At 53.6% G+C, this 26,297-nt stretch overlaps 10 protein-coding genes across 10 annotated transcripts; 5 read left to right on the top strand and 5 right to left on the bottom strand.

The window, feature by feature from the left end:
* Positions 1 to 3: 3 nt before the first annotated feature.
* Positions 4 to 3,002, bottom strand: B0H65DRAFT_477413 (glycosyl hydrolase family 92-domain-containing protein). The gene is made up of 4 exons (XM_062827428.1): positions 1,704 to 3,002; positions 1,505 to 1,655; positions 1,389 to 1,454; positions 4 to 1,332 (listed from the first exon to the last, which is right to left on the bottom strand). Exons 1-4 carry the CDS (start codon positions 2,795 to 2,797, stop codon positions 157 to 159), a joined length of 2,487 nt encoding a protein of 828 aa, XP_062677439.1. The 5' UTR covers positions 2,798 to 3,002; the 3' UTR covers positions 4 to 156.
* Positions 3,003 to 4,745: 1,743 nt separating this feature from the next.
* B0H65DRAFT_581433 (uncharacterized protein) lies at positions 4,746 to 7,954 on the top strand. The gene is made up of 2 exons (XM_062830816.1): positions 4,746 to 5,693; positions 5,765 to 7,954. The coding sequence occupies exons 1-2, from the start codon at positions 5,151 to 5,153 to the stop codon at positions 7,571 to 7,573; spliced, it is 2,352 nt and encodes a 783-aa protein (XP_062677438.1). The 5' UTR covers positions 4,746 to 5,150; the 3' UTR covers positions 7,574 to 7,954.
* Positions 7,955 to 8,660: 706 nt separating this feature from the next.
* On the top strand, positions 8,661 to 9,880 carry B0H65DRAFT_309438 (protein bli-3). Its single transcript, XM_062823270.1, has 2 exons — positions 8,661 to 9,257; positions 9,357 to 9,880. Exons 1-2 carry the CDS (start codon positions 8,874 to 8,876, stop codon positions 9,777 to 9,779), a joined length of 807 nt encoding a protein of 268 aa, XP_062677437.1. The 5' UTR covers positions 8,661 to 8,873; the 3' UTR covers positions 9,780 to 9,880.
* Positions 9,660 to 11,074, bottom strand: B0H65DRAFT_309441 (Diphthine synthase). Its single transcript, XM_062823271.1, has 2 exons — positions 10,825 to 11,074; positions 9,660 to 10,709 (listed from the first exon to the last, which is right to left on the bottom strand). The coding sequence occupies exons 1-2, from the start codon at positions 10,957 to 10,959 to the stop codon at positions 9,981 to 9,983; spliced, it is 864 nt and encodes a 287-aa protein (XP_062677436.1). The 5' UTR covers positions 10,960 to 11,074; the 3' UTR covers positions 9,660 to 9,980.
* A 94-nt stretch (positions 11,075 to 11,168) lies between these two features.
* Positions 11,169 to 12,625, top strand: B0H65DRAFT_477405 (uncharacterized protein). The gene has a single exon (XM_062827427.1). It carries the CDS (start codon positions 11,443 to 11,445, stop codon positions 12,148 to 12,150), a length of 708 nt encoding a protein of 235 aa, XP_062677435.1. The 5' UTR covers positions 11,169 to 11,442; the 3' UTR covers positions 12,151 to 12,625.
* Positions 12,626 to 12,666: 41 nt separating this feature from the next.
* B0H65DRAFT_477403 (ubiquitin-conjugating enzyme E2 15) lies at positions 12,667 to 14,230 on the top strand. Its single transcript, XM_062827426.1, has 2 exons — positions 12,667 to 13,310; positions 13,537 to 14,230. Exons 1-2 carry the CDS (start codon positions 13,148 to 13,150, stop codon positions 13,899 to 13,901), a joined length of 528 nt encoding a protein of 175 aa, XP_062677434.1. The 5' UTR covers positions 12,667 to 13,147; the 3' UTR covers positions 13,902 to 14,230.
* A 311-nt stretch (positions 14,231 to 14,541) lies between these two features.
* On the bottom strand, positions 14,542 to 15,654 carry B0H65DRAFT_445918 (mitochondrial carrier domain-containing protein; the record flags this gene model as incomplete). Its single annotated transcript, XM_062825775.1, has 2 exons — positions 14,542 to 15,215; positions 15,300 to 15,654. The coding sequence occupies 2 exons, from the start codon at positions 15,652 to 15,654 to the stop codon at positions 14,542 to 14,544; spliced, it is 1,029 nt and encodes a 342-aa protein (XP_062677433.1).
* Positions 15,655 to 17,691: 2,037 nt separating this feature from the next.
* B0H65DRAFT_511923 (cation efflux family-domain-containing protein) lies at positions 17,692 to 19,509 on the bottom strand (the record flags this gene model as incomplete). The annotated part of the gene is made up of 2 exons (XM_062828530.1): positions 17,692 to 18,763; positions 18,827 to 19,509. The coding sequence occupies 2 exons, from the start codon at positions 19,507 to 19,509 to the stop codon at positions 17,692 to 17,694; spliced, it is 1,755 nt and encodes a 584-aa protein (XP_062677432.1).
* Positions 19,510 to 20,526: 1,017 nt separating this feature from the next.
* On the top strand, positions 20,527 to 22,323 carry B0H65DRAFT_309367 (glycosyl transferases group 1-domain-containing protein). Its single transcript, XM_062823269.1, has 2 exons — positions 20,527 to 21,012; positions 21,081 to 22,323. The coding sequence occupies exons 1-2, from the start codon at positions 20,784 to 20,786 to the stop codon at positions 22,226 to 22,228; spliced, it is 1,377 nt and encodes a 458-aa protein (XP_062677431.1). The 5' UTR covers positions 20,527 to 20,783; the 3' UTR covers positions 22,229 to 22,323.
* A 102-nt stretch (positions 22,324 to 22,425) lies between these two features.
* B0H65DRAFT_309266 (uncharacterized protein) lies at positions 22,426 to 26,297 on the bottom strand. Its single transcript, XM_062823268.1, has 5 exons — positions 25,886 to 26,297; positions 24,554 to 25,606; positions 24,246 to 24,494; positions 24,003 to 24,186; positions 22,426 to 23,942 (listed from the first exon to the last, which is right to left on the bottom strand). The coding sequence occupies exons 1-5, from the start codon at positions 25,913 to 25,915 to the stop codon at positions 22,567 to 22,569; spliced, it is 2,892 nt and encodes a 963-aa protein (XP_062677430.1). The 5' UTR covers positions 25,916 to 26,297; the 3' UTR covers positions 22,426 to 22,566.

The raw sequence follows: 26,297 nt of genomic DNA, 5'->3' as shown, positions 1-26,297 counted from the left end.
GGGGGTGGTGATGCATACATAAGTGGGAATAGGTTTTCTTTACGGATTGATGTTTCTTGGGTATGGATGGTAGTACGTAATTCAATGTTGTTTGCTTATGAGAGGAATGGAAATACAGTCGCTAAGGCATACCGACAAAGAAAGAAGTGGAAGCAATCACATAATCCCCACACCCTCGCTCTCCCTCAACCAGCCCCTGATCCGTTTGGCACCACCACCACCGCCAACCGTATTATTCCAAGACCCGTACCCAGAAGATGATGACGAAGAGTTCCCAAACCCTTCATACTCTCCCAAGCTCGGAGGAAGATCCTCCACTTTCGTACCCCAGTCACTCTCCCTATCACCAAGCGTCAAGACCAGCTCTTTCCCTTCTGTGAAAAAGCTATGATCGATCCAGTTCTTGGTATACTTGACCCCATCAAGCGTGGCATTTTGGATGTAGATGTTCTTGTAACTAGGGTCAAAGTTCACATTCCTGATCCTCGCAGTCTTTCCCGTTAACGGGTTCGTAACATTCACAGACTCAAAGAACGGCGGAGTAATCAGGTACACGTTCTGCCCCGGATTGGGAAAGAGGCCCATCATGGAGAATGCCACGAACGAGCCCATCGCGCCGCTGTCGTCGTTGCCCGGCAGACCGTCGGGGGTGGTGCGGAAGAACTCAGGGATGTAATAGTGGGCTCGTTTAGCGGAGAGAGCTGGTCGTCCAGCGTAATGATACTGAAACACCGTGAGGAAGGACGGCTCATTACCGATGTACGTGATGTTTTGGTCGTGGAGATAGTTCAGGCGGTCGACGAAGCGATTCGGGCCGCCGTACAGGCTGATCAGCGTTGCTTGGTCGTGGGGCACGTAGAAGCCGTACTCCCAGATGGAGGACTCGAATGTCTCTGGCCCGTTGTTTTGAAGGGAGCAGACGCTGAAGTCGTCGTGGTTGGAGCAGTTCAGGGGGTTCTGATAGCCCCAGGTCCCATTAAGATAGCGAGGTTCGAAAAAACCGGTGAAGCCGGTGTCGGTGCCGTTCCACCAGAAGGAGGTCTGATCTTCTTTGTAGAGGTTGCGCCAGTTGCCGCTGGAAAGAGTGTACTTCTCCTGGTCGGTTGTCCTGCCAGAGGCCTTGGCCATTTCGGCGATGCAGAAGTCGTTGTAGGCGTATTCGAGCGTGCGGGAGATGGAGCGCGTCAATGTGCCGAAGCCTTTCCAGTCGAAATCTTGGACGGGGATGTAACCGAGAGTATGCCAGCTGTCGAGGCCACCGCGTCCCTGGCAGCACCAATCGAACGGCTCGACTTCGGCATCTTTGACAACAGCGGCGTAGCCATCCTCCCACTTAGAATAACTAAATTAGCATGGATGGTGGATGACCTGGATAGGATCAGACGTACGTTGATGCCTCCTTTAAGGCCCTTGATGTATGCATCTGCCAGTACAACATCGGCATTCGAGCCACCCTATGAGAGATTGTCAGAAGAGTCCTCTACCTTGGGCAGATTGCATATACCTGTGTATAGCCTTTATTGAGACTCATTCTGCAGTCGGGAAGCCATCCCACATGTCGATACGTATCAATGAGGGAGCGGATCATCTGAGTGACTGTCGTCGGGTCCGTGATGGTGAGAAACGGGAGCTGCGATCGGAAAAGATCCCATATGCTGTAAATGTAAGTAAAGAACGGAGACTTCAAATATATGAGAACATACCAGTAAAATGAATCAAAGTAAGGCTCGCTGCTAGACCACAGCGGGTTTTCTCCCGTGTAGTTTTGCGGATTGATATAAGTGCGGTAGATGCCGCTGTAAAAGTTGGTGACCAAGGATTTATCCACGCCCTTCGTTGAGACCCTGATTCCGCCCATCTTGGCCTTCCATTGCTCTGTTGCTGCCTTGGAACTCCGCTCAAAGTCAAAGTCGGGGATCTCAGACTCGGCGTGTCTGCATGCTTGTTTGATACTGATGAAACTCGTTGCGGTTCTTGCCAGAATCGGCTTGGCTCCGGATTTGAACCTCACAAATGCACCCCCCGGAAGAGGATAGCCATTGATCGATCTGGAGATAGTCATGTTTTTGACGGAGGCGCTGGCTCGGCTGTCCGCAAAGATGCCGTTATCCAAGATCTCGGCTCCGGAGAAGTCAGTACAGAAGTAGAGGACGTAGTTCCCCTGACCGAAGCTGGGCAGAAAACGAGCACTCCCCGTGATGCGTCCCGTTTTCTCCTCGACTGATACTGTTCCATTGTCCTGCCTCGAGTTTGACAGATCAGTCAGATCCTGTAGAATGAGCGGCTGCGCGGCTTCACCAATGGTGCTATTTTCAGGGAACGTGAATCTGAATAAAGCGGTATGTTGAGTAGCCGTCATGTCTGCCCGGATGCCGGTGTTGAGTGTGATTCCAAATGTCCCAGGTCTGGCAGAGACACTGACATTATCAAAACTACCAAAGTTGGCTCTCGTCTTCTTGGGAAATGCGCATCGGTTAATGTCTCCTCCAGGACAGCTGGGGTGGGGGAACAAGGCAAAATTGCCCAAAGATGGACTGCCACCGGTACCACTGTCATGCACCATGCTGAAGCCAGTAACTGGGGCGCTATCCAGAGTAAAGCCACCTTGGTTTGAGGTGCTGTTGGTGTCGGCCACGGCCTTGGCCATGCCGTACGGGAGTGAGGCTCCGGGAAAGACATTACCGCCGTTGCTTGCGCCGATCAAAGGGTCGACATATTGGAGGATATCATCTGTATCTTGGGCAAGTGCTCGGGCTGCAAGAAGGAGCAGAGTCAGAGTGAAAAGAGATGTCATCATGAGCAGAAGATAGCTATAAGCTAAGTATAAAGTATATGACGCCCAGACCGGCTAGAACAAGAGAACAGGAAGACCGGAGTAGCCCTCGCTTTATGTGAGGAGAGTGATCGAACCGGGCTTTTGGATATAGTTCATCCCATGTCTGCAATATAACCCCAAAGTCGCGGTTGCCCTGATCGAACCCCTGACTGTGCAGGTCTCTGAGCACAACACCAGGTCAACCGGCAGGAGCCATACCGTAGTAACTCGCGAAATTGGCAATAGAGCCTTCCCTCTTCGAGCGCCTGGCAGGGCAGAACGCGGCGCTCCGTAAGCACGCATATACCAGCAGATGTGTCTGTCCCCTTAGTGAAAACTCGAGGACAATGCCTACTACTCTAACTTGCGTGCGTTTCAATGTACAGGCTCTGGCTTGCCCTGTACAGATTTCTGCCCTGCCCGGCGCTTAAAGAGGGATAGCTCTATTGCCAATTTCGCGAGTTACTACGGTAGTCAAGCACTGTTGTGACAGTAGCAACAGTAGTAACCTTTCTGGGGTCATTGGGGTGGGGGAAGTGACGAGCAACTGTTGATCGGCATTTTCAAGTCCTCTGATGCCTTCTCTTCTACCTTGCTTCCCACGATGTTCATCGTGACTTCCACTTGTGTGTTTTCATGATGAAGGCTTCGTGGGCAAAGATGTGGCACCGGATATTGGACAATTTGCCGGAACCGACTGCCAGTATTACAACCTTTGTATCACGCCGTTTGAAGGACTCTACGGTTGTGCTCTGCATCACCAAGTTGATCGTCTCGTGGTCGAGTGTCACACAGAGGGTCTGTGGGACGGAATATCAGTGCGAGCTCAGTCAAGGCACTCCCGCCATGTTGTGCGCGCAGGAGAGTCGGAGAGTAACGCATGAATTGCAGATGCTTTGTAGCGTAGCATTTAGCTTTGAAGGTGGCACAGAGATGTTGAATACGACAAAAGAGCGGAAAGAAGAATCGCCATGTTTGATGAGGTTGATGTTGAGTTGGAAAGAGGCGGGGACGGGCGAGGAAATGGAACATGGGACGGGAAGCTTTACAGGGTGCATACCCCCCACGATGTCGCTAAGGAGCTCCCCGCAGCCGGAGAAGGTGCATTGAGCGGGGTTATAGCGCTCTGCTGGGTCGGGTGGCCGGGCAGCAGGGGAGCGGACATCCCGTCAAACACCGACCTCATCGGTTGCAAGGGAATCTATCCGTCACCCACCATCCATCTCACGCCCTCTCGCGTCTGGCTTGGGCAGCTGCGAACATCAAGCAACGACATTTCAAACTAACCTCAAGCGAATCACGCAAGAAGACGACTGGAGACAAAGGAAGCCTGCTGCTTGTTTCAACCGGCATACATCACCAACCTTCCGCTCCGTGGACAAGACGAGCAACTATCCGATGTTCATGATCCACGGCCTTTTTGACGCCCAATCATGGCAAACGAGACACAAAAGACATCCCTACTCATCCAGGGCAGCTTTTAGGCCCTCCACCATCTCCAGAGATCCGATCACTGACGGATGATATGGAAGTCCACTATAAAAAAGTCACCGAGTCTTCCCACGATATCCTCAGACCGACCATCAGAAAACTTTGGCTCGTGGCTTGAAACACTCGTGTCGACGCTCGTGGCATGGAATCTTCTCATGGAAGCCAAGCCAACTGGCCCTCTGCAACAAGCCGACTGAAACATGGCATGGATGATGGTCTTAATCCTCGATGCAAACGCTTGAGATGAGTTGATGTGCCTTTCCCGGTGAGACTGGTTATTCACGGAAGTTGGCACGGCGACGGTCTAGGAAGCCTAGGTGTACCTCGGGTTGGGTGAACTGCCGTCACTCACTCGAAAAGCAAAGTCACTTGGACCCCTATGACCGAGATGGGGCCCCGTTCCTTTTTTTGGAATCAAGGATTGCCCGTTTGCATTCGACTCTTTTCAATGAACCGTACCGCCGGATGTCATCTCATCCACGGATCACCACGGCTCTTCGCAGAAGAGTGTCCCCAACACGGAATGATGATCGGGAGTCCTTCGTCTGGGGGAAGGACTGGATTCTCGCCACTTTCCCTCTTGTTTCGATGGAATATGTGGCTTATGCTTTGTGAGAGCCTCGGTGGTAGGCGAGGAACAACTGAGGGTCAACGGAAAACTCTATACGCACAGTCTCCGGAAACCCGATTCTACTAAAAGGGACCTTTGGTCCGAAAGTTGTTGACGAGTGTCTATCGTTTAAATTTGTCGTGGTCAACTTCGAAGCCTTCATGCTTTTAAATCAGGACGAAACCAGAATACTACGGGACCGAAACTTCCAACCCCTTCAGTCCAATACCAGTCATGTGGCGCTCCAGGAGAGGCACACTTGACTCCATTCCCTGTTCACCATATGGTGTTGACTCGGACCTGAAAAGGCGCGGCAGTGATCAGTCAAGCACTTCCATGGTGCTGCCCTACAAATCCAACACCACGGCAACCTTGACCCATCCGACGGCATTATCACCACCACCTGCACCGGCAAGTCCAAAGCTGAAACCTGAAAGAACTCATGTGCGACTACGAAGCGACTCGGCCCTCTCGATGCATACGAACAAGTCCTCGTTCCGTCAGTACCCAGACAGCAGGTCGGAGAGTCCGATGAATTCACCTTGGTACTGGAAGAAGCAAAAGGACGTTGATGCCGTTAGCACCATCGATACCATCTCCTTGGGGGGCACTACGAGTGTGGCCTCGAGTGAACACGCACAATATGTTGGGTCCCTCCCCAACCTTTTTGATCGTGCGGTGATCAAAATGGCCTTCTCAGACCCGGAGGTAGGAAGCAAGCTGCGCGACTTTGCCAAGGTTAGGAACTATTCCGTGGACGTGGAGCTTCTGTTGAAGGTATGTTCATCGTCTTTGTCCCGGTCAATGTCATGATTTCAAGTCCTGATTCTTACCCATGGGATTTCTAGGCGGACCAATACACCGGTGCACTGGAGACCTTAAGATGCCTGATCAATCACATCTCAACTTACTTGGAGGCTCCGGCAACATCAGCCATAGAAGCTCCTTATACATATCCACTTGCTTTCAGGACAAACACAAAGCAGTGTGCTCGGACTGCACTGCCTTCATTGGAAAGGTTGTATCGAGAAGCCAAGTTTGCGGCTGAAGAACGGCTCGTCAATGACCTCTACCCCGAGTTCATCAAGTCTCAGCTCGCGGACCGCTTGAGGACTTCTTTATCCGTCTCTCGGTCTTCATCCAGCCCATCCAACTCAACGTACACTGGCCTTGGCAGTGCCTTCTGTCTTACCGACTCTTGGAAGCCCGATAACCCTATAGTCTATGCCTCTGAAGGTTTCCTGAGATTGTTTGGCTATGAGAGACACGAGGTACTCCAGAAGAACTGCAGATTTATGCAGGGACACTCCACCAACGGCGACGCAGTTCGTCGCATACGGAATGCGATCTTCATGGGACAAGAACACACTGAGCTGATTGTCAACTATCGCAAAGATGGGACTCCGTTTTGGAATTTCTTGTTCATCTGTCCTCTGGTGGAAGACGGCATCGTGCGCTACTGTCTCGGTGGTCAGATCAACATATCGAAGGGTATGGGCACAGGATACCAGGATATCATGAATCTTCTCAACTTTGATACACCCAGAGAGGACTGTTTGCCCGACATACCGTCAGAATCTTACGATGGTCTAGCTCAGCGGCCTTCTATACGCATTCAAGACCCGCCCCTCTCAGGCGAGAAACCATCCGCCATACCTCGACGATCCCACCGGCAACGTCTTTTCGATCGCTTCATTTCCAGAAAAAACGCGCCTGACACCACCCCCGGAGAGAGCCAGCCAGAAGATCCAACCATCCTCACGGATACCAAGTCACCATCACCTGTCCCCATGGACGGCTACGTCAAAGATTGGGGCATCTCGAACCCTTTCCACGACCATTACCAAGTTGAACCCGAACCACCAAAACCCTTACCCAAGCCAAGCACACCTTACTCATGCTTCTTCGTGATGCGCTACGTCCCTTCGCCCTCAACCTCCTTCCACATCTTCCCCCATCAGACCAACGACAAGCGCCACTCCCGGCTGCCACACCTCCCAGTCGCCTTCTGCTCTGCCGAAGCCCTCGACTTCCTCGGCCTAAAAGGTCAAGACCCGTCCATCGTCCATTCTCGGTCCATCTTCTCGCTCCTTGTATGCGCCACGAGCTCGACTGACTTGGTCGAGAAGACCTTTCGGTCTACCGTCCTCGAAAGCATGGCGGCGGGCGAGTCCATCTCACTTGAGATATCCACGCTTGCTGATTCCGTCCCGTCCGCCACCACATCTCCTTCAAGAGATACCAAACCGGTAGAAAAAACCCCCTCTCTCTTCTCCTCGACCCGGGCGCGCAGCCGTAGTAACGTCGGCCGCGAAGGAAAAACAGCAACAAGATACGGGGCCTTGTCAGCCATGTCAGCCAGCTCAGACCATCGTCCGTCTACCTCTAGGTTATTCAGTGATAAATTGAAGGAGCACGGGACCGTGGAGAGGCTCGGGAACATGTTCGCCTTCCGAAGTCTCGGAGGTGGAGGCGGAGGTAAAGATGCTGCTGCATCAAACGTGGAAGAACATGGTGAGGGACAGGGACAGGGACAGGGACAGCAGAAGAAGGGCAGGAAGTTGGTTAGTCACTGGACGGCTTTGAAGGATGCCGAGGGCAAAGTGGCTTGGGTGGTGCTGATCTTGACGCCTGCTGCTGCTGCGTCTTCTGCTTGAGCATTTCATGTCATGGTATTGCACTTCAGACCAGATCAGCCGGCAGTGTCATCTCGGCGAGTACCGGATGGCAGCGTGGCGGTCCGTCAGGGGAAGCGGTCGAGACCCGGATCAGGGCAGGATCCGGACCCGATAAGTTGCCGTGCTGTACGTAGATGCATGTGTAGGTAGATAGTTCGGATCAACTTGGGGTTGGCTTTAGTGAAGTTGCATTCGGAAAGTCTCCCGTGAGAACACACCCACTTGCTTCTCCAAAACAGGGCTAATGTTGGAGAAATTGAGGACGGCTGGACGGGATGAACGAGGGATGAACAGAGAGAGGATCGCCGTCGATGAGAATCCTCTATATACTAATAGCAGCTTACCCCCAAAAAAGTGCGGGTAGGGTGTTAGTGCTTTTCGCGGGCGGTCCCCATACAGAACCCCGCACGCACTAACATCTCGCTACTGCACGGGCCGTTTTTCCCGCAAACTGTCCGCAAAAAGAATTGTTAGGCCTGACATTTATTGTGCAATTACTATTAAGGTAAGGACTGCTTTCAACCCGTAAACCTCGCATAAAATCTTCTTTCCACTCCACCGAAAATTGTAAATATTCTCGAATATTACGCCCGCGCCCAGTATGCCTCCTAGAGCCGCCCGGACTACCACTCTCCCGCGAGGTGCCCGCGAGGTGCACCGAGAGGAAAAGGAAGTCCGGGCGGCTCTGGGAGGCATACTGGGCGCGGGTGGGTGTACGGACCCTTTGTACGGACCACCCCAGAATCCAGCTCTGCACGGGCCACAACCCAGGATCCAGCCTTACACCCTCAGGGAAGGGTCGAGGACAGCTTGCTGGCCTCCCCGAACACTAGTTAGTTTAAGAACCCTGTAATTCAGATAAAACCACACGATCGGATTGCAATAACACATCCCGATCTTGTGTACAGTTCCACTAAGACAAAGATCGCCTTTTCGATCCAACCGTGAAAGCAAAATATTGGTGTCAAACCTTCGGAGTTGTTTGGTGGTAAGAGGGGGCTCCAAAAACCGGTGACGTCACCAGCCGTCCCCTGCTTCCCGAAACGGCAAAAAGCAAATAAAGCACCACATATTGCTGCCGGTCTATGATGACGATTGCCCGTGGATATGGAATGGGAAAGTACGGTCTGCTGGTGAGGAGCAATAGGTTGCTTACATCATGTAGGTGCCTTGAGTGAGTGCAATTGGACGAAAGGAGAAAGCGGGGAGTTCAAACGACTGTCATGACGAGCCTACACGTATATAGCAGACAGTGCTCTCTTCTTCTCCCAAAGCAATCATGAGAATCATTTTCACCAGAGCACTCTGTGCAGTAAGACCAAGAAGACCAATAACAACAACCACCATCACACTTCCTTCACTGATCCAAACCTCCCAACGCATCCTCACACAACCTTATACAACAACCAACGTCAAGAGCAACCACCCCCAGAACAAAAACAAAACCAACAACAAGATGTCCGGCCACGGTTTCTCCAACGCTGATACCGGCAACAAGCCGGCCGACCCCTACAAGCAGGCCAACCTCGACACCGACGTGCCTCTGGATCAGAAGATCAGGGACCTCTCTGGCTTCATGACCAGCAACAAGTTCAGCATGATGACCACTCGTGATTCCAAGACGGGATATCTCCTCTCCCGCTGCATGGCGCTGGCCGCTACTGTATGTAGTTCCTCAAGTCCAAGTTCACCTCGACTTCCAAAACACACGCTGCTTCCTCTAGCATATCCCATATCAAACTAACCACTTGCAACCAAACAGGAATCCGGTGGCATCGACCTCCTCTTCCACACCAACACCGAGTCCGGCAAGACGGACGACCTCAAGTCGGACGAGCACATCAACATCTCGTTCCTCAACAGCACGACGGGCGACTGGGCCTCGGTCAGCGGCACCGCCAGCATCGTCACGGACCGTGACCTGGTCCGCAAGCACTACAGCCCTCAGCTCAAGGCCTGGTTGGGCGACTTGGGCGACGGCGTCCACGACGGCGGCCCGGAGGACCCGCGCATCGCCGTCATTCGCGTCAAGATGGTTACCGCTCACTATGCTATTTCGACCAAGAACATTGTCGGCAAGGTGGCGGATGTGGCGCAGGGCGCTATTACGGGGAAGCCGGCGTCGGTGAACAAGTTGCGGGAGATTAGCGAGCAGGAGGTTCGGTCTTGGAGGTCGTCGCACTAAGTTGTCGAATTGTAGTGGGATTCGATGATTTATGAGTTGATGATAATAATGAATGTGCCTAGCTAGCTTCATAGTTAGAAAGACGAGATGACAACAGGCTGGAAACACCACTGTCGACTCGTTCACGACTAAACTGGAGTCGGGCGCAATATTAGTAACAAGTTAAATTAATCGAACGTTTTGAAAGAAGAAAAACTTGATTTACTGCTTTCCACAGTAATCAGCCTTCCATATCCTGTCCCAGTTCTCCTTGTTTACAGCAAACTCCCTCACAAAGTCGTGCTCGAGCTCGTGCGTCCTCCGTCCCAAGAGAATCAAGCTGTGCAGCGGGGGACCCAGCAGATCATCAGCATCGCAGAGCTCCTTGAGCGTGCCCGACACGAACTTCTCCGTCTTTCCACCGACACGGGCGCAGCCAATGGCCAGACTTTCGGGACCATAGACGCCCTCCTGCTTCTCCTCCTCAATCTCCAACATCTGCTGCGCACAAGTGCCGACCGTCATATACCTAGGCGGCTCGTAGATCTTCCTGCCGCGCGCCATGTTCTCCAGGCTCTGCTCCTTGACCTTGATGTCCAGCAGCACGAGCGTGTGCAGGCCGATGGAGCGGTTCTCCTTGATGCGATCGTAAAAACTCGCGGGCCGCCAGTTGTCGAGGAAGAACACCATGCTGACCGTCTGGCCGAAATTGTACAGCTGCAGCCCCGCGGCGCCGATGCCGCTCATGATGGAGGCGTTGGGCACGGTGCGCACCTGGATGCCCAGCTCGCGCGCGCGCAGCACCAGGTCCGTGTGCGTGGTGGCGCCGAACGGGTCGCCGACGACGCAGAAGGCTACGTCGACTTTGTCCGCGTCCCGCAGGATCTCGTCGCTGTTGGACTCGACCATTTCGCGGTCGGCGACGACGATGGGGCGGCCATAGTAGGATTCCTACTGGAGGAGAAGGGTGGTTAGCAGGGCGAAAGAAGACGGAGACGGGGACGGGGACGGGGACGGGGACGGGGACGGGGACGGGGACGGGGACGGGGACGGCGGCGCAACGTACAAGAGTAGCCTGGTCAACAAGCAGGATGCTGGTGTAAGCCTCGAGGTAGACACGCTCGGCCTTCTTGACAACTTCGAGGCCCTTGACGGTAATATCCGTCTCATCGGAGAGACCGAGACCAACGAGGTACAGCATCTTGACAGGTGCTTGATGAGGTTCGGAATTGGGGAGCTGCTAGAAGGAACCTTGATGTCCGCGGACGAAACTGTGCTCCAGAAATAATTTGAAGGTGGGTCCAGCCTCCGATAAGAAAAAACGCGGGGAGATAAGGCAGATCGTGCCGGGGTCAAGGTACCTTTTTAGCGTCATGCCCCGCTGATGGAGCTTGCCCCACCTAAAAACGACCCCGTCGTTGGCGTTGCCGCAGCGGCAGTGCGTTCTGGCGCGTTCCTGGCAAGTTCATTGTTTAATTGATTTCCATCTGAAAGCATTGGCCAACTTTATCCCTTTATCCATACATCATCCATCACGGTTCTCAGTTGTTATCGAGTTCCGGTCGTCGACCCAAGTTGATTCAACGAAATCACACTCGCTTATCCTCGAACAAATTTCCACCATCTCCTTGATACATTCGCGCAAAGCCTGCTCCAACCCAGAACCCATTCGTAATCCGCCACTATGTCCAAGAACTCCTCCGCCTACGGCCAAGCCGCCGGCGACACCGACTTCCGCAAGAAGTACGATCTCGACGAATATGCCGCTAAAGCCCGCGACCGCGAGGAGGCTGAAAAAGAGGAGCGCAAGGCGCGATGGGAGGCCAAGATGGCCGGCAAAAAATACTACAAGCCTCTCGAGGGGCACGAAACCTTAACCACCGCTCGCTCGGGACACCAAGACTTCAGCAAGCTGGTCGGCACGACGATGCTGGTGCCCGCGGGGGCAGGAGTGGGCAAGCGCGGTCGCGGCGCGGGCATCTACTGCGAGGCCTGCGACCTGACCTTCAAGGACAACCTGCAGTGGATCGAGCACACGAATAGCATGCAGCATCAGCGGAACACGGGACACACGGGCGAAGTGCGAAAAGCGACGGCTGAGGAGGTGCATCAGAGAATCGAGCTGCTGTGGGAGAAGCTACAGGAAAGGAAGAGGGAGCAGGTCGTTAGTCTCCAGGAGCGGCTGGAGGTGAGGAGGGTGGAAGATGAGAAGGAGAGGGAGGAGAAGAGGAGGAAGAGGAAAGAGGTGGAGGAGCGGAAGAGGCTGGAGAAAGAGGAGGCGCTCAAGGCGAAGACCAATTACGGAGAGGACGTGAGAATTGAGGGCGAACACGATGAAGATGATATGATGGCGGCTATGGGGTTCACGGGATTCGGAGTTCCGAAGAAGTAGGCTGGTCTCAGCGTGGGCATAGTAGCGTGTCTACAGCGTTATGCTGCGAGGTTGTTCTACCAGTTGTCATATGTCGGAGGGGGCATATGAGGCTTCTTTACTGGCTGCCTTTCCGTGGTTCGTTGGTGTAAATGGAAACATCCCTGAGGTGGGATGATCTCACCTGGCACTTTGCGAAGGTCTTGCGGAAGATATCGGTTCGATTCCGATACGGGTCACACTTTTTTTTTGTCCCATTTCTTTCTGAGACGTCTATTGGGGATCGCACAAGATATCAAACACAGCATGGGACGGCGTTCTGGGGTTGGGTGTTTTCTGTTTGTTTGATGGTTTAGTCAATAGCTAAGACGGTGTTTCTAGCTTGAGATAACTTGGGGCATACCAGCATAGATTATACCGTAGATGAACTATGCTCTGCCGTTTGACATATCAAAATTTTAGTCTCTTGAGGCACCTAGAGCACCATACTATTCACTAGATTGATGCCATTGCCCTTGCTCGTCTTGTCAACGATGACTACGGCCCCACTATCCGTTGCGGAGGGATCTGGAGTGCCGGTGGGGCCGAAAGCACGGTGCCGGACCGCAGGAGCGATCCCCGCCCCGCCCCTCCAACTGGAGCGGGATCTACGTCTACCGAGTTGTCGCGAGCTTAATCGATTTCTAACATTCACATTCACCAGACACCGACGCCACCCTCGAGTTCATGAGAAATTTTTACGGCATCGACAAGGGTTATCGTTATTCAGCAGCATAAGCTTCGCCAAAACCAATATCGCGAAACCGAACATCGTTTCCCTCCTCTTTCAACTCACATCACCGTGCAGCTGCTTTGCTTGCTGCCAGTAACGTCACCTTTGCCTTGCGTCTGACAGCAACATCCTGAAAGGGCATCAACCGTCATCGGTCCTTCTCACCCCTTATTGACCGTCAAAAAAGAGGAAAAAGACAACACGAGCAGATACCGACAGTATCAAGACAGCAATTCGCAATTCACAATGGCCCAATTTTCAGCAGCAGCGACGCAACTCCGAAAGGAGCTGAAGCAGATGCAGAAGGACACGGACATCCCCGGGATATCATGCGGCCTGGTGAACGACAACAACATCTTTGAGTGGGAGGTGATGTTGATGATTCCCGATGATGTCAAATACTATGGCGGTTGGTTTTTCCCTTCCCCCATCTCTTCCGCTCTTCTTCTTCGTCTCTTTATATCTATCCCCCATCCGACACCACGCTCCTCCTGTCTTTATCATTCCCATCACAAAGTCAACCTGCCAGCATGCCAGGCCTGCATAACATCATCTCATGCCCATCCCATCTGCATTACCCGAAGCACATATGTACACATCCCCACGCAGTACGCTAACATGAAGCACTCAAACAGGAGGCAACTTCCGCGCCCACCTCGTCTTCCCGCACAACTACCCGCTCATGCCCCCAACTCTTACGTTTCAATCGCCCATCCCGTTCCACCCCAACATCTACCCGTCGGGCGAGCTCTGCATCAGCATCCTGCACCCGCCCGAGGAGGACAAGTACGGGTACGAGGACGCGTCGGAGCGGTGGTCGCCGGCGCGCTCGCCCGAGAAGGTGCTGCTGAGCATCATCAGCTTGTTTAGCGATCCGAACCCGGATAGCCCCGCTAATGTCGAGGCTGCGAGACTCCTCAGGGAGGAGAAGGAGGGGAAACACAAGGAGTTTAGGAAGAGGTGTAGGGCTTGTGTGAGGGAGAGTTTGGGGGAGGAGTGATTTGGTTGGGATGAGTGGGATGATGGGGATGCCAAGTGTTGGATGGTGGACTGGGGAGATTGTGAAGACGGGGAGGACTGAAGGAGGGTGGTGGTGTAAGCGAATTTGCCCATGTTTTCGATGGATATCCTTAGCGAAATATTATCAAATACCTTTCGTAGCTGTGCCATGATGCGGAGATTGAAGTAGGGAAAACTTGCGTTGTCATTTAAACCCTGATTTGGCCAGCAACGCGGTTATCAGGAGACCGACATACACATATCACGGAACTGCCTCTAAAGTCAATAGTAGAGCGTAGTGTGTGTGCAAGCCAAAGACTGAATGACAAGCGCCCATAGATCATGAAAACCGATACTTTTGGTGACATAACAAAAGGCCCGTGTATACCTTATCTAACCAAAGAATATCTAAAGAAAATGCAAACCAAACTCCCAGGCACCGCTGCCGCCCATACTGTATAACATCGCCGACAACAACATGATATCTTTCTGTCCTTAACCCAAGAAAAGCTTAGACATGGCTCAACCAAAACGGTATATATAGACCAGAATAGGCCTAATACGTGTTACAACATAGCAACATCCCGCTCTTCCCAAACCCCCCTACTGATCTCATCCCACCTCATCAATTCCCTTCGGCCTTAGTTAAAAGCCTTGTTCATAGCCTGATGAGCCAACTCAACACCCAAGAAAGTAGCAGCATTAGCCGGCATCGCTCTAGCCAGCGCCGGCGCAAAGCCAGGGAAGAAAGCCTTGTAGCCGCCCGCCCTGTACAGCTGCTTAACGACACCGCCAATCGTCACGTTGCCCTCGGCAGTCTGCAGCCTGCTCTTGACGGTATCGATCGGGAAGACAGGGATCCACATGGCGACACCGGCACCGGCACCAGCAAGAGTAATAGCGCCCAGGCTGAGCTTGCCGCTGGCCTCGCCCGTGACGGGATCCTTGGGCGTCAGCGCCTTCTTGATGTACTCGTAGGCGGCGAAGTAAGCCGCCGAACCGGGGCCGTCGCGGGCCAAAGTGGCGACGGAACCGCGGAAGACTGAGCGCACGCCTCCCTCTTTGTAGAGTTGGCGGACTACGTCCATGCCGCCAGAGTACTTGGGCTTCTCGCCGGGGGCGAGCTTCTGCTGGCCTTGGACTTGCAGGATCACCTTGACGCGCTCAAAGGGGGCGGTGATGGCCGTCATGGGGATGGCGGAGAAGAAGCCGGCGGCGGAGATTTGGGCGATGGAGAGGTTGCCGTCGGGCGCGACGGTGGAGGTGGCCCGGACGATTTGCTTGCCGAGGTCGTAGCCCCAGAAGGAGACGGCGACTTTTGGTTTGGTAAAAAATGTTAGCAGGGGGTTAATGGGAGGAGAGGGGGAGAAGTAAAGAAGGGGGGAGGTGGGAGACATACACATGGGAGTAACACCAACAAGCGGCGCGCTGACACCAGCGTAGAGACCCCTCCTTAGACCATCCTTGGCGATACTCCTCTTGACCACATCGATGGCGCCGGTGTAGACGCCCTTCTCGGCTGTTTGGAGGCGGACCTTGGCGAGATCAAAGGGGTGGCCGACGACGACGGCGCAGACACCACCGAAACCACCGGCGACAAAGGACCTTAGCTGGGAAGCGCCCGCGGAGGCGGCGGCCTTGGCCTCAGCCTTGATCTCGGCCTTGAGCTCCTCCTTGGTCTCGGGAATGTGAGGAAGCTTCTCGACGACGGCCTCTTGGATCTTGGCGCCTGGCGACGAAGTGGTCGACGACATTTTGGCTGTGTGTGTGTGTATGTATGAATGTGTGGAAAGGGGGTGAGAAGAGGCCGGCGCAAGAGAGAGATCTCCTTGGGAATCTTCAGTCAAGCGCGTTGTCGCAAAAACTTGGTATTAGTGATACGGCGTCTGTTGGTGTCGTTCGATCGAGCAGCAACTGTCTGTCGTTCTGTACAGTAGGTCTGCGAAATGTGCGTCTGGTCTTTTTGTCGTCTGTCTCTTAAACGGGCAACCGGAAACAAGGTTGACTGGAGTCTTTCGGTGGGTTTCGGCGTTCGGAGATGTTCAAAGTGGTGTACGGTATGCACGTTAAAAGCAGCTGTGAGCCGAGATGTTCCTGGGATAACAGGCAGGTAGGTGGTGTGTTAAGGATGGAAGAAGAAGCAGTTCGTCTGATGTGAGAAAGGAGATCGGAGTGTGTGATCAAGGCGCGTGCCGGGCTTTTGAAGTCCCGACGGCTTGAATCGCATCCCGCCGGCCGCCCATGCATGCCCCGGGCCATGGGCCATGAGACGTCACTCGTCCTCTCCCGCTCTCACAAACCTCGGCAAAAAGGAAGCGCACAACACATGTCCCCCCACCTTCTCTCCAGTTTTGGGTGGGTTCAATCCCGCAATTGGATCGGGACTTGTATCCACCGAGTGAGCGCGTTAGCGCCCCTCGTCCGGCGGCGCGACGAGTCCGGAGGAGCCTCAAATGTCCGGGTATCTCCATGACAAACTGAATGCAAATGTGAAACGGGAATATCTGGCGTTGACATGGCTGAAGATGTTGTTTGGCTGGTCGAGGATGAGGTCGCGGAAACAATATATCGCATCTCCAATTTTCTCCAATTCCTTGATCCGTCATCAGCAAAGCGTTTTGGCTTCTTCGCTGTCTCTCACTGCATCCGTGCTGGCGCGGCGGCCCTGGAATCGAATGAATGGCATTGGCAGCGGGCCGAGGGGCCCCACGGCGCAAGGTACCTTTACGGCGGTATCCATCCATAAAGGTACCCTTTCACCGTCCAGTGGGCGACGGGAAGTGGGCAGTGTCACATTCCTCGGCACCAAGATTCTCCTGGTCATCTGGGCTCCTCCAGCACCAGGAGGCCATCCAGGAGATGATTCAGCCAGTGTGTTCCCATGATGAGCTCTCCTCCAGTTTGAGCTGAATTTCCCAGAGTATCGTATGTGTGTCACGACTCAAAGACATTGATGATGAGAATGAAATTCGCGGCGCGGTCGGCGCAAAGGGGACAAACCATGCATCATCCCTGGAACAGCGCGGGGACCCTGCTGGGGAAAGGCTCAAGCAAAACCTGGAGCAAGGCTCGCAAGGGGGAGTTTGGGGACATCTCCACGGCATCCGCGCTGAAATTGTCCAATGGAACAGATGATCATCAAACCCCAGATTTGGTCAGATCAAGTGCGCCTTATAAGTTGCGGTTTCCCTTTTCAAGCCGTCTTTCGGACGTACGGCAAGTGGTGACGCTGTGAAAGTTTCGGAGAGTGATGACCAATTTTGTGAAATTTCGATGCCAAGACGTTGTACTACGCCAAAAAGTTTTGGGTGTGACAACATTCAGACATGTGCAAGTCAGGCTACAAATGTACACCCGCCAGCCCGGATTTGCGTACGGCACGCACGCGACCAATGCGTCGGTGGGTGAAACAGCTTCTCCGCATCGTCACTCATGCTGGGAGCATTGAACCAAAGAGCAAGCTGCTTGGTCGTCTGTTGGTCGCAGATCCAAGAACATCAGTTGTTTAATATAATCAGGATCGCGCGCCTGCTCTTTATGAAGCAGATGCGCTGTTAGCAAAGAGTACAGAGATAACCTCAAGCTTATGTACAGTAACGCTTTCCAAACGAGCGAGAGGCCCGGCCCCAAGCTCGAGCTCAGCAGTACACCCATTATGATACGCACGCGGCCACCTCATTACAAGCCGTCGTCTCTTCTACCCTCATCCTCATGGCAAGATCATTAACCAACCTCTCCAGTCATCCCGCGTTATTAGACAAAGCCCCAACATGTTAATCGACCTTGCTCTTCTAGAACAAATTGGTGCTCTGCGATTGCGAGAGAGGACTCCGGCCCGCTCCGCACCAACAGCTAGACTCTCCCTCACGCTCAACCTGTAGCGTGATGTCGATGTGTTGTCCCAGCAGATAGTTGCGCACGCGATCACGAACGTCCTCCAAATCCGCACCCCGAACCGCCTGAACGTGCATCACTCCCAACAGCATGTTCGCAGAGCTCTCCTCGCCCGAATTGCGATCGTCGATCCAAAACTTGGGCACCGAGTAGCTCGCGACGCCTCGAAGACCCGAAATACCCGATAGCGTTTCCCGGAGATTGTACTCAGTCTCCGGAGGGATCGTAAGCAACAGTCTCCGGGCGGAGGACGTGACAAGCGGCAAGGACGAAAGAAGAATCAAAACGGCGATGAGGAAGCTGGCAAGCGGATCCCACCCAGACCACGGGACAAAATGCGTCAAAATGGTCGAGACAATGACAGCAGCACTGCCGAGGGTATCCGCCAGAATATGCAAGTAGATTCCGTGCATGTTCTCGTTATCGTGCGAGTGCGAATGCCCTCCATGAGAATGGCCATGGGAGTGACCATGATCGTGCTTGTAGTCGTGGCTGTGGCTGTGGTTGTGACCGTGGGCATCTGAATCGCTGTGCGAGTGCGAATGCGAATGTCCACCGCCGCATGATGATCCATGAGAGTGTCCGTGGCCATGATCATGGCCATGGTGATGATGGCCAAAAGCGGCCATACCAACCAGGTTCACCAACAAGCCCATGGTACTAACCACGAACAGCTCTCCCAACCTCTTGGTTTCCCTGCCCTCCATCATTCTCTCGATCGCCTCGAACATGATCTCCACACTGATCAGAACCAGAAACACACCGTTGGCAAAACCGCTCAGTGTCTCGATCTTGCCGAAGCCGTACGGAAATCGCTCGCTAGGAGGCCACTTGCTAGCAACAGCTGCGAACAAGCCGACCGCCAAGGCAACACAGTCAAAGAACATGTGTATACTGTCGCTCAGGAGGCCGAGGGAATCAGTGACATAACCGTAAAACGCTTGTACAGCCATGAAAGAGAGGTTTATTCTGTGAAAAGGGGGTTAGCAGAGGCAAGTATAGTGCTGACCGCGAAGCAGAAGGCGAACTTACGACATGAAGTAGAAGATGCGCCGAGAGTCCTTCTCCGTCATAACCGCATGGATCAACGGGTACTTGGAGGTATACGGGAGCAGAAACGCTGTGAATCTCGACCACTCAGCAGAATGGTCATGATGCGAGTGCGAGTGCCCATGCAAAGTGGCCGAAGCCGGCGGTTCAAACCCATGCCCCTTATCAAAGCCAGCGGTCGTGGGCGTGATGATGGGTCTTCCGCCAGCAGTTGAGCCCGTTCGAAAGTGCTTGATGGCCCCTAAAGGGGGAATATTGGGGCGTATCTTTGTAGGTCCTGGCGAGTGATTGTGGTCATGATCGTGGTCATGGTCGTGGTCGTGACTGTGGTCATGGCTATGGTCGTGGCTGTGGTCATGTCCATGGTCGTGATCGTGAGCATGACTGTGGTTGTGACCGTTGCTTTGCGTCTTGTTGTGTGAATGCGCTCCGGTTGCGCGCGAGTCCCTACGGCTGCGCGAAGAGCCTAGGGAGCTCAGAGAAGGGAGCGACGGCGGTGTATGGGAGTGCGCATGCCCAGGCGAGTGGTCGTGGGAGTGTCCGTGTGAGTGTGAATGTGAATGGTCGCAATGGTCGTGTCCATGACCGTGGGAGTGCAAGTGGTCCGAAGCCAGATGATGGTGCTGCGGATATGTGGACGCCGGCAAGGCGTAGGAGGTAGCCATTATGATATTATAGCAATATCTGAGACAACACTTGGCTAGGGTATTATCGTGTGCGGTGTCTAGGAGAGCTTCGATGCTCCTATTATCGATCTATACCGCTCGGCATGTGGTTGTCGAGTAGAGATTTCAAGGAGAGATGGCCGGCGCAAGCTTGCGTTTGTCGCTGGATGTGTTGCGATAACGAAGGACTGTTTTGGTCTAGATATCAACACGGACAATGGCATCAGCTACAAGCCCTTGTGCAAAAACCACTACGCCATTCGACGGCAAAAACACCAATTGAGAGGCTCACTGCCAGTGCAATATGAAATTAAATCAAAATATTACCTACCGCCACTCTTTATCCCTGGAGTCGTCGTCGTGTGTACCCTTATGGCTCCGAAAATCGCGACGATCGGGTCTCGTTCACTGGTGAGACATGCGGTTACGAGTTTCGGTCAGGGGAAAGCAAGCAGCACTCCGGTCCGGTAGGTGTCACAGAGGGCTGATTTTGCGTTGGGGCCGCGATTCGGACGGGTACGAGGGAAGGCAAAACCGACAACAGCGGGAAAGTTGACAAGATGCGAAGGAGACTGAGAATTCGGTGTTGTTGTGGTCTAAATGGTCATGGCCAGTCCAGAGCAACCGGTCCCTCGTCCGGTGTCTTGTCTTGGGTCGCTGGGTCCCCTGGGGCTCCCGTCTTTCCCACTCGCAGTCGCGACTCTCGCCGGCCGCCTTCCTTTTCTGAAAGAAGTCCATCCCATGTCCGTGTGGGGAAGACAATCGGACCCCACCGTGATGGGAACAATCATTGGCTGTGTTGCAACGACCGTACTTGACCCCTGCGCCGGCAGTGGCCATTGCATGAACCGGGGGGTTCTCCACGGGGGATAATCTGTGCTAACCATCAGCGCGAAGTCACCATCCAAACGTTAACAAAGTCGATCAGCTATTATTGATGGTCAATTCAATGATTGCTTCACTTTTGGCCAGTTGACATGCTCTCAATGATTCCTATTACGTCCTATGAGAAGATCACAAACACCGAGCTGACTTATTTCTCACAAACTCACTTTCACTGTTGTTCTGCGGCGTCATATCACACAGACATCAAGTTTGCACCCCCGCGCAAACCTGAAAACCCACCGATCTCCTGCGCATGAGACGGTGCAGGTGACAGCTGTCTCGTACTGTGCCGCTGTCCACTGTAGCCCCAGCACTCAACCTCGCCCCTGATCTTCCGCACTCCAAACCACCATGTACAGAGGTACCTGTACACAAACACACCACTCGTGATGGCTTCAATACTTGTTGCCCTCGTAGGTCCCTTGGTCCTTACAGGACTGGCGCTACTGGTCACATACCTAGTACTAGGCCCCTCCAAATATGGCGGTCCCTCCTCAGGCAAAGGAGTGGTTGTCCACGTTCTCGTTCTCGGCGATATTGGCCGAAGCCCACGCATGACATACCACGCCTTGAGCATAGCCAAACACGGCGGAAAGGTGAACCTCATCGGTTATCTAGGTAAGTTTAACCACCACGCCCGCCGCCTTCATCGTTTCCATCAACCCACTAACAAACCCCCCCCCCAGAAACCCCCCCTCACCCCTCCCTCCTCTCCTCCCCCTCCATAACCATCCACCCCCTCCCCCCTCCCCCCGTCCGCCCCCCATCTGTCCCCTTCCTCCTCTTCGCCCCCTTCAAAGTCCTCCACCAGCTCTTTTGTCTTTTCACCCTCCTCGCCTACACCCTGCCCCCCTCTCAATGGCTGCTCGTTCAAAACCCGCCCTCGATCCCCACCCTCTTCATCGCCGCCCTCGTCTGCCGTCTCCGCGGCGGCAGCACCAAGCTCCTCATCGACTGGCACAACTACGGCTGGACCATTTTATCTTCCACCCGCGGCCCGCGCCACCCGTTGGTATACATCGCCAAGCTGTACGAGTGCCTCTTCGGCCGTCTGGGTGACCACAACCTAACCGTCACCCACGCCATGGCGCGCCAGCTTCGCAAGCCGCCGTATAACATCCGGGGGCCGATGACGGCCGTGCATGACCGGCCTGCGGACATTTTCAAGCCGATGTGGTGGGGCAAGGCGCGGCAGGAGGTGTTGGAGCGGGTGCTCCCCGCCGAGCAGAGGGAACTGGTACCCAGCATCATGGAGGGCAACACGAAGCTGATCGTCAGCAGCACGTCCTGGACGCCCGACGAGAACTTCGGTATCTTGCTCGATGCGCTGGTGGCATACGCGGCAGATCCCGTATCGGAGGAGACGCCCGTGTTGGCGGTTATTACGGGGAAAGGTCCACAGAAGGAGATGTACTTGCGGCAGATTGAGGAGCTTACGGGGAGTGGACAGTTGCCGAATGTGAGGATCGTTACGGCTTTCTTGCCGTTTGAGGACTACGCGAAGCTGTTGGCTTGTGCGGATCTGGGCGTGTGTTTGCATATGAGCAGCTCGGGCGTGGATCTGCCGATGAAGGTGGTGGATATGTTTGGGGCAGGGCTGCCGGTGGCTGCGTATTGTGGGTATGAGAGCTTTGGGGAGTTGGTGAAGGAGGGTGTGAATGGGAGGGGGTTTGAGCGTTATGGGGAGTTGGCGATCATCTTGACAACGCTGTTGAGTCCGGAGGGGAGCGGGGAGTTGGAGGTGTTGAGGAAGGGGGCTGTTAGTGAGGGGAGGAGGAGATGGGATGAGGAGTGGGATGAGAAGGTTGCGAAGATTATGGGATTTGCGGCGTAGTTCTTCATGTTGTTGTTGAGATTGGCCTAAATCAACCTGTAGTTGGTATTGCTTGCGTGTATGTATATCTTAATACACCTAATACTTTCCTTTCACTTTTTACGACACTGATTGCTTAGTGCTGCCAACTGAGCTACATTTCTGACTCTTCAAATGGGGATCACACAGTTTGGTCCCTCTCAGATGATGGAAAACTTCGCCTGTTTCTTGAATGAACGGTCTACTACCTCGATCTCACATAATATGGTCTCTTAACGAGACTTCATCCCTCTCAAAGCAGTCTATCTCTATACAGTCTTCTCATTTGTAAGAGTGCACGAGGTTCTGTACTGTGGATGTTAATTCAAGAACTTGCCTCCACACCCACCACAAATCCCATCCCCCAACATCGCGATAATCTCTCCCCTAATCCTCTTCTCAGCATTCTTCCTCTTAATATCCAGCTGTTCCTCTTCAGTCAGGGGACGGGCATCCTCATCACCTTCACCTTCCTGCATCTCCACATCGCCATCTTTGTCCTTCTCCTGCTGCTGCTTGTCCTCATCCGCAAACTTGGGATTAGCAGGAATGCATTTCCTAGCCAAGATCTCCGCCCGCATGGTCCTCGATCCACAAGCGCCGCAGTTCCTCGTGATTCCAGGCATTTGGATCGCCAGTCCACTTGTCGTGCACACGCTGAAGAAGTGGCCGTTCTCACAGCCGCTCAGGTCGCTGCGTTTGTCTTTTTGCTGTTGTTGGTGGTTCTGCCGTTGTTTGGCAGGTGGCAAGATTCTGGCGCCGCAGAGGTCGCATTTCTGGCGCGCTATGGCGTACGCAAACAGCGTGTTGAGCTTTTGGGGGAACTGGTGTTCTGGAGCGTTGAGGTTGATGAGGTTGGAGGGGTGATTGATGGTCACGCCGGGGACTTCGTCGCCACCGCCGTATAGCCATTCGAAAAGACGGGCTTCAGTCGTCAGCCTCGATTGGGATTGTTGAGATTCTGCTGGTTTGGTGAAAGACTTCCGTTTTGGCACCGGTGGTGGTGTCACGGGCCTTTCAGGTCCACGGAGGGCTGGGTCAATAGCTTCTTCGGCGTCTCTCTCCTTCTCTTTCTCTGTGGCCTCCTGCACTTCATCGGCCTGATTCCGAGGTAGTGTAGCGCCCCTTTTTCGCGGCAAGGTTCCGAAGAACACTGTCGATCGTACCGTATGCCACCCACCACGTTCTGGATGCTGCGTGCTGTGTAAACTAGCAATCATTGCAGTGACATTGCCACCTGGTGACACCGTGAGGCCGTGTAGTCTGAACCGATGCGGGTGGATTTCAGGGACCTCTGGTGCCACTGCCATCGCGTCTTTTCCGTTGTTAGCGATGTCGATGGTGTTATCATCGTCATTGCCATAAAAATCATCGTCGTCCAGATCTTCGTCCTCATCCGACTCGTCAGACACCACGGAAGCATCATCATCCCCATAACCCCGTTTGAAATGCATGTCAGCGGGAACACTGACGGCCAACTTTTGCATAACCTGAGTCACCCATTGCGGCTCGTGAGTCTTGCTAGGCGAATTAACGAGGTCACTATCCTCGTTAATCGACGTAGCAACTTCACCGGGAAGGGCTGGCACATTTGTCTCGTACCAGTCAAGATTGGTAGAGGTTGCCGACATGCGAAGAAGTGTAAACAGCGGAACAGGTGTCTGGTTCTTAAGGTCTGGACGGTGGATGACGAGGTCTGTTTTGGATATCAGTATGGAAGTAAAAATACGAGACATGATACTGGAAGTGTACTCACCGATGATAGGATTTGTTGATGGCAGGTCAACAGCTTCGTCTATGTATGTCGTTTCACAATCACTTGAATCATGAGGCTCACAGCTGTATTCCGCACCGCCAATGAGCGCTACCTCAAATGGCTTGTAGTTAAAGCCCGCGACGATAAGTCCACGACAGTACTTGACCCTGCCTGCATTCCATACCTGTTCATAACCATTAGCAAAAAAACATTGCCTGAATAGTCAGTGGCGGTATGGCTTACAGCGTCTTCAAACTCCACAAAGGAGTCTGTCGAAAGGTGAAGACATCTGCCGTATGTGTCTGTCTCCTCAAACTTGAGTTCCGGCAGCTCTCCTCGCTTCCAGTTAGAGGCAAGCGTAATTTTACGGAAACCGACATAGTTCCTGTCGACGTAGGAAAGAAGGCAACTGCGTCCACCCCCTTCTTCTACCCATGGGCTGAAGTTGATCCCGAATGATGTGCCAAAGGGGACCCAGTCTGGATCCATAACCTGCCATACTGCGTAAGCTTCGAGTTCCCATGCGGAGTTCTAACTGGAAAGATACTCACATTTCCCTTGGGATGAGGCCCTGAACACTGGAACCTCGCCACCTCATTCACATACCACACCAAGCTTTCCTTGGACTCGACCAGTAAGGAAATGTTGCTTTTACTCCTCGTTTCGTCAACCTTTAGCATGCTCTGTACACTGATCAAGGCCACTTCTCTCTGATCATTGATCGTAGCGAGAAGGGCTTGTCCAGGCGCGATCTCTTTTGCCCAAGCAAATCCGTGGATGTTCTCCGTCAGGGCAAGTTGTTGGCCGGGTACCATTAACCTTTCGCCAACGCCCCAAAGCACGCTCCAGGATATCAATTCCCTGCGCTGCAGCATTCCTTCGTTTGCCCTCGGTAAAATGTTGGCCACAGCGCTATCGTCTCCGTACATGGCTAGAGTTCCAGAGCCCGTTAAGATGGCGAGTATAGGTCGCCGATTGAGCCCCAATCCGGAGGGCGACCAAGCTATCCTCACAACATGGTTCATGCTACTGCCCACGCCAGTAATGGGTCCGAAACCAGCGCCAAAAGGTTGATTGGCGCGCTGATGGGCGCCGATACCGTCATCATCGGAGTCATCGGCAGAGCTCGGCGCATCCGAGACGTCGTCCTCACTATCAGAGTCGCCATCGTCGTTACCGCTGGCAGCTGCTTGATTGTCGTAGGGAAACGGAAGGTTCTGCGTCTGGAAAAGCTCCCTGTTGATTCGTGGATCTAGTGGTGGGTAGGAGACAGGCATGTGCTTGCTGCCTTCGGAGAACTGGGCTCTCGGGTTGTTGCGCCGGCTTTTGCTCTGGCCTTCCTCATCATCAGACCAGGACGTTGACGGAGTGTCGCCATTGGGCTCCGGGGAGTGCAAGCCAGGAATGAAGATTTGGTGGTGCCGGACCTGTGCTTGGGCCATCTTCTCCTTCTCCTGCCGTCGTTTAGTAAGGTCTGGAAACTCTGGGACGTAGACATGGACGGAGTCGTCAGCGGCTACGGCCAGCTCCCCATCACATGAGAAGGCAATGGCACGCTTCACCAGGGGCCGTGAGTTGAGGCTGAGTTCCCTCAAAGGGAGAAACTGCAATGAGATATTAGCAAGAGGTCACGACATAGGACATAGTGAGTGGTGTCTGATTGGTTGGCAATTATTTGATAGCTGTGGTAGTGTAGTAACTGACAATCTGCACAGGCGGCAGTCCATCCATCCTTAAGCAAAAACGCCAGGTAAATCTGTCTTCGCAGTCACATGTAGATTTAAAGTATTGAAATACAGGACTTGTGAGAGAAAGGTGAAAACATAGCGAAGAGTACGAGGCTCCAGGGAGGCGACATGACAAGGACGGTGTTAGCAGCGTACCTTTTGTTGGGACTTGGGCTCGTCGCTCATGGTGCCGTGGTGGTTGCCTCTTTTGCCGTGGTTAGTAATTTGTGTAATTAGAGCACAACTAGAGGTAGTTTGTAGGAAGGAACACCATGGCGATTCTTTCGGCAGGTGTGAGTTAGTCGCCGGGATGGATTCAGAGGGTAAGTGCAATGCGCTTGCAGGATGTAAGTGAGTGAATGGTCGAAACTTTCCACTTTGGACGACGAGGACGACCAAAGCATGAACTTTGCCTGCCCCACCATATCCAGTGCCAACCCTAACCCTTCGATAGAGGCTGAGTGAAGGTCAGGGGCTCGGGGGCATCAAGGCTGCCTCTTTGAAACAGAGATGTTCCGACCTGTATTCAACATGGCCAATTCATGGGCACGCTTGTTAAACAGAAAAT

The sequence above is a fragment of the Neurospora tetraspora genome, assembly GCF_033439725.1.
Source record: "Neurospora tetraspora strain CBS 560.94 chromosome Unknown B0H65scaffold_8, whole genome shotgun sequence".
In the NCBI taxonomy this organism is placed as follows: Eukaryota; Fungi; Ascomycota; class Sordariomycetes; order Sordariales; family Sordariaceae; genus Neurospora; species Neurospora tetraspora.
The sequence above is the reverse complement of the archived record's forward strand: the minus strand, read 5'-3'. Positions and strand labels throughout refer to the sequence as shown.

Bases quoted from the DNA above. Each gene is read 5' to 3' on its own strand.
- B0H65DRAFT_477413 (XM_062827428.1), bottom strand. From the start codon at position 2,797: ATGATGACATCTCTTTTCACTCTGACTCTGCTCCTTCTTGCAGCCCGA. The intron at 1,656-1,703 runs GTATGTTCTCAT...TTACATTTACAG, and splicing joins TACTTTGATTCATTTTACTG to CATATGGGATCTTTTCCGAT. The intron at 1,333-1,388 runs GTACGTCTGATC...AGTTATTCTAAG, and splicing joins GCCTTAAAGGAGGCATCAAC to TGGGAGGATGGCTACGCCGC.
- B0H65DRAFT_581433 (XM_062830816.1), top strand. From the start codon at position 5,151: ATGTGGCGCTCCAGGAGAGGCACACTTGACTCCATTCCCTGTTCACCA. The intron at 5,694-5,764 runs GTATGTTCATCG...TGGGATTTCTAG, and splicing joins ACGTGGAGCTTCTGTTGAAG to GCGGACCAATACACCGGTGC.
- B0H65DRAFT_309438 (XM_062823270.1), top strand. From the start codon at position 8,874: ATGAGAATCATTTTCACCAGAGCACTCTGTGCAGTAAGACCAAGAAGA. The intron at 9,258-9,356 runs GTATGTAGTTCC...GCAACCAAACAG, and splicing joins GCATGGCGCTGGCCGCTACT to GAATCCGGTGGCATCGACCT.
- B0H65DRAFT_309441 (XM_062823271.1), bottom strand. From the start codon at position 10,959: ATGCTGTACCTCGTTGGTCTCGGTCTCTCCGATGAGACGGATATTACC. The intron at 10,710-10,824 runs GTACGTTGCGCC...CTCCTCCAGTAG, and splicing joins TTGTTGACCAGGCTACTCTT to GAATCCTACTATGGCCGCCC.
- B0H65DRAFT_477405 (XM_062827427.1), top strand. From the start codon at position 11,443: ATGTCCAAGAACTCCTCCGCCTACGGCCAAGCCGCCGGCGACACCGAC.
- B0H65DRAFT_477403 (XM_062827426.1), top strand. From the start codon at position 13,148: ATGGCCCAATTTTCAGCAGCAGCGACGCAACTCCGAAAGGAGCTGAAG. The intron at 13,311-13,536 runs GTTGGTTTTTCC...GCACTCAAACAG, and splicing joins TGATGTCAAATACTATGGCG to GAGGCAACTTCCGCGCCCAC.
- B0H65DRAFT_309367 (XM_062823269.1), top strand. From the start codon at position 20,784: ATGGCTTCAATACTTGTTGCCCTCGTAGGTCCCTTGGTCCTTACAGGA. The intron at 21,013-21,080 runs GTAAGTTTAACC...CCCCCCCCCCAG, and splicing joins GAACCTCATCGGTTATCTAG to AAACCCCCCCTCACCCCTCC.
- B0H65DRAFT_309266 (XM_062823268.1), bottom strand. From the start codon at position 25,915: ATGAGCGACGAGCCCAAGTCCCAACAAAAG. The intron at 25,607-25,885 runs GTACGCTGCTAA...ATCTCATTGCAG, and splicing joins AGCCCAAGTCCCAACAAAAG to TTTCTCCCTTTGAGGGAACT. The intron at 24,187-24,245 runs GTAAGCCATACC...GGTTATGAACAG, and splicing joins TTGTGGAGTTTGAAGACGCT to GTATGGAATGCAGGCAGGGT.